The following is a 3,323-nucleotide window of genomic DNA, read 5'->3' as shown; positions in this document are numbered from 1 at the left end:
TTCAACTGAATCAAGATAACTTAAAAAAATGGAATGTGGTCTTTTACTTTACTTTTTACTTTTACCTGACTAGTTTGTTCTTAACATATAATTCTAAAGTTTAATTAAGTGAAGTTTTCAAAGATACATCACCTTTAAAGAAGTAAAACATTCCCCCTACTGGTAACATTATTAAAATCTTTACTTTGGAATACTACGCGTATAATTTAATCTTATTTTATTTCAGTGCTTGCATCTTAAACTGACTCCACCTTCCACCTTCTTTGCAGTATAAAGAAGGCATATTCAGTTTCTCTCCCACTCCCTCTCCCCATTATCACCTATTCAGCACTGTGAGCAAGGGAGATCTGATATCGCCATCTAAAAGGGCGCTCCTCAGGCAGAGAGAACACCTGGTTTTCTGAGTTCTAGAAAAGTTTCCAAACATTTTTAAAAACGAAGACGTGACAAAATGTATTCGGCTGGCCTAGAGATACTTGGCGTAACGCTGTCTGTGGCTGGATGGCTTGGCGTGATGGTGGCCTGTTTCCTGCCAATGTGGAGAGTCACGGCTTTCATAGGGCAAAACATTGTGGTCGCCCAGGTGATCTGGGAAGGGCTGTGGATGAACTGCGTGGTGCAGAGCACCGGGCAGATGCAGTGCAAGGTCTACGACTCCATGCTCGGTCTCCCGGACCACCTGCAGGCTGCGCGAGCCCTGACTATCATCTCCATGCTGGCTTGCGTCGTGGGCATTTTCCTCTCCGTCGCTGGGGCCAAGTGCACCAACTGCACGCCGGACAAGGCCAGCAAGCCCAAAATCATCCTTAGCGCGGGCATCACTTTCATTGTGGCGGGGCTCCTGCATCTCATCGCCGTCTCCTGGACCGCCAATGCCATCGTCTTGGACTTCTACGACCCCTTGCTGGAGGAGACCCAGAAGCGAGAGTTTGGGAACTCACTCTACTTTGGTTGGGGTGCTTCTTCTCTTCTCATCCTAGGGGGAGCTCTGCTCTGCTGCTCCTGTCCACAGAAGGGACGTGGCTCTCAGTCGCCCACAGTGGCATACTCAGGAGCGAAGTCCGTCTCAACCGCTAGGCACGAAAAGAAAGACTACGTGTGAGCAGCCTGCAGCAGCAAAGTCTTCTCAAGTACCTCTGATGCTTCATAGCTTCCACAGGTGCTTGTAAGGACAAACCGGCATGTGTAGGATCCAGTAATGACAATTTAGCTGCAAAGCTAAATGGCTGGTGAATGAATGAACTCATCTGGTTTCATCTGGACATGATTAAGGAACAGCACAGGTTGTACCAGCTTCAGCTCTTCAGCTTATACAAATGTCGTGCCAGCAACTCTCAGTATTCATTAAGGCTTGCAATTTGTGGTTAGTTTGTAGACAGGAAATAATCTGCACCTCTACAAATATTAATCTGTAAAAAACTGAGCAATTGATATTAGAATTAATTGAGAACTGAAAGGGAGGAAAAGAGTGTTACATGTTATGTGTCAGAAGAACAGGTATTATGTAAGCAAATCATTAGGTATTTTGAGCAAAATAATCTGGTAAGCATATGATTATATCTGCCTTTATTCAAATACAAAGCCTCTCATACGAAAGTATTGCAAACATCATGAGTGCCCTAACTATTTCTGCGCAGTAGATTTTATGTTTAATATGCTCTCTACACATATGCAAAACAAACAAAAAAACAGCCAGACCAAAGATACTACAATGCCAATAAAGTGCTTTCTTCTTCTTAAAGAAAAAATAATAATAACCCAAATCATTTTTGCTCCAGGATTTAAGTATAAAATTATTTTCTTTGCATAAACTGAGAATCAGCTCTGTAGTATAACAGCTAACAGCTTGTATTTTGATAGTTTTAGGAGAGCAAAAGTTTTTAGGTGAACGGCATTTTTGGATAAATTGTTCATTTTTAGCATGGATTTTATTAGTGTTTTTTTTCTCATTTCCTTGACTGCATGTAGGTGATTTTTTAGTTACATGCACTAGTAAAGAAAATAGTGATAAAGCACTTTCTGAGTCTCTCGGAAAAATGTGGACTACTGAGAGTATCTGTTCAGAGTGAAAATGATCAATCAGCAAAGTGCGATTTGTAAATAGTGTATGTTAATTGGTTAAACTAAACAATAGTATGTGTGAAATCTTACCTGCCCATTCTGAGTTTAATTAAACTTCATTAATTTTCCTTTCATCATGTTTTGTTGTGTTTTCTCTGCTTTAACTGCTCTTTTCAAAATCCTTTAACTATCAATATTTGGTGGAAATCCAAATTATAGCCCATAGAGGATGAAAATACAATATTGTAAATATATGTTTAATTTTCTGAATGTGTGCATCATTCTTGTAACTTGCATATTATTTAACATTAATTTTATGACAAACATTATACATGAGATAATATTTAACCAGAACAAAACTCCATTTTTTTAAACCCTTTAGAGTACTAATTAATTTAGAATCTTACAGACATAAAATGATTATTTTCTCAATTCTGTAAGTTTTTTAATTTCCAATTTGAGGTAAAATATCTTGAATTTGTTATTGTACACATCACATTATATTAATACTGTTTTAAAGGTAGGAGAATAAAAAACCTTGCATCTATAGGGGATAATAATATTATCTTTGCTCTTAGACAAAAACGTTAGTACCTACTGTATGGTTGGCCTATCAGTGGAGTTTCTTTTTTATCCAAATGAAAACAGCACACTGTCGTAGTCACTCATTTACTAGGTCCAAGGTTATATCTGCTCCAGTGACTCACATTCCCTGTATTTACAGCTATTGATAGATGTCTAATTGCTCTTCAGGGACTACAAATTCAAGATACAAGATTCAAGAATACGCCCATTCCACATAAATTGGGATTTATTTGTTTCCTTTAACGTCAGAAGATTTAAATTCAAAAAGTCAAACCTTAGTATAGATTGGGTAATTTACATATGAATGACTAAATGAAAGTGGGGCTTAAAGCTGAAAGGTATTTGTTTAGATTAATAATGTTAAGCAACCGACTTTTAAAAGCTGAAGGCGTACTCAGTTAGCCTAGACCTAGCAGATGTGAGTACATTGCAGAGAGAGAGAGAGAATGGAAGACATGGGGCTGTGCACAGAAAATAGTAGGTCTTCCCAACTCTCTACAGAGGACTGCACTGTTGCAATGAGCGCTGTCATTTGAAATCTATACAGAATCCAAAACTCTTTATGCAACACTGGGCTTCAGGTGGTTTCGGTTTCAAGCTAGCAAGAGGAAACAACAGTGTGCTCTTTTTAATCCCAGGGATAAAAATCTTTTTCTCATCAGATTTCAGTCTTTAAT

General features: G+C 38.5%; 1 protein-coding gene across 1 annotated transcript; it reads left to right on the top strand.

Moving 5' to 3' along the window:
* Positions 1-451: 451 nt before the first annotated feature.
* On the top strand, positions 452-1,102 carry LOC148814258 (claudin-4). Its single transcript, XM_088906927.1, has one exon. The coding sequence runs from the start codon at positions 452-454 to the stop codon at positions 1,100-1,102; it is 651 nt and encodes a 216-aa protein (XP_088763053.1).
* The last annotated feature ends 2,221 nt before the right edge of the window (positions 1,103-3,323 follow it).

The sequence above is a fragment of the Atractosteus spatula genome, chromosome 27 (genome assembly GCF_055471065.1).
Source record: "Atractosteus spatula isolate fAtrSpa1 chromosome 27, fAtrSpa1.hap1, whole genome shotgun sequence".
In the NCBI taxonomy this organism is placed as follows: Eukaryota; Metazoa; Chordata; class Actinopteri; order Semionotiformes; family Lepisosteidae; genus Atractosteus; species Atractosteus spatula.
The sequence above is the reverse complement of the archived record's forward strand: the minus strand, read 5'-3'. Positions and strand labels throughout refer to the sequence as shown.

Excerpts from the sequence above, each read along its gene's own strand:
- LOC148814258 (XM_088906927.1), top strand. The coding sequence starts at position 452 with ATGTATTCGGCTGGCCTAGAGATACTTGGCGTAACGCTGTCTGTGGCT.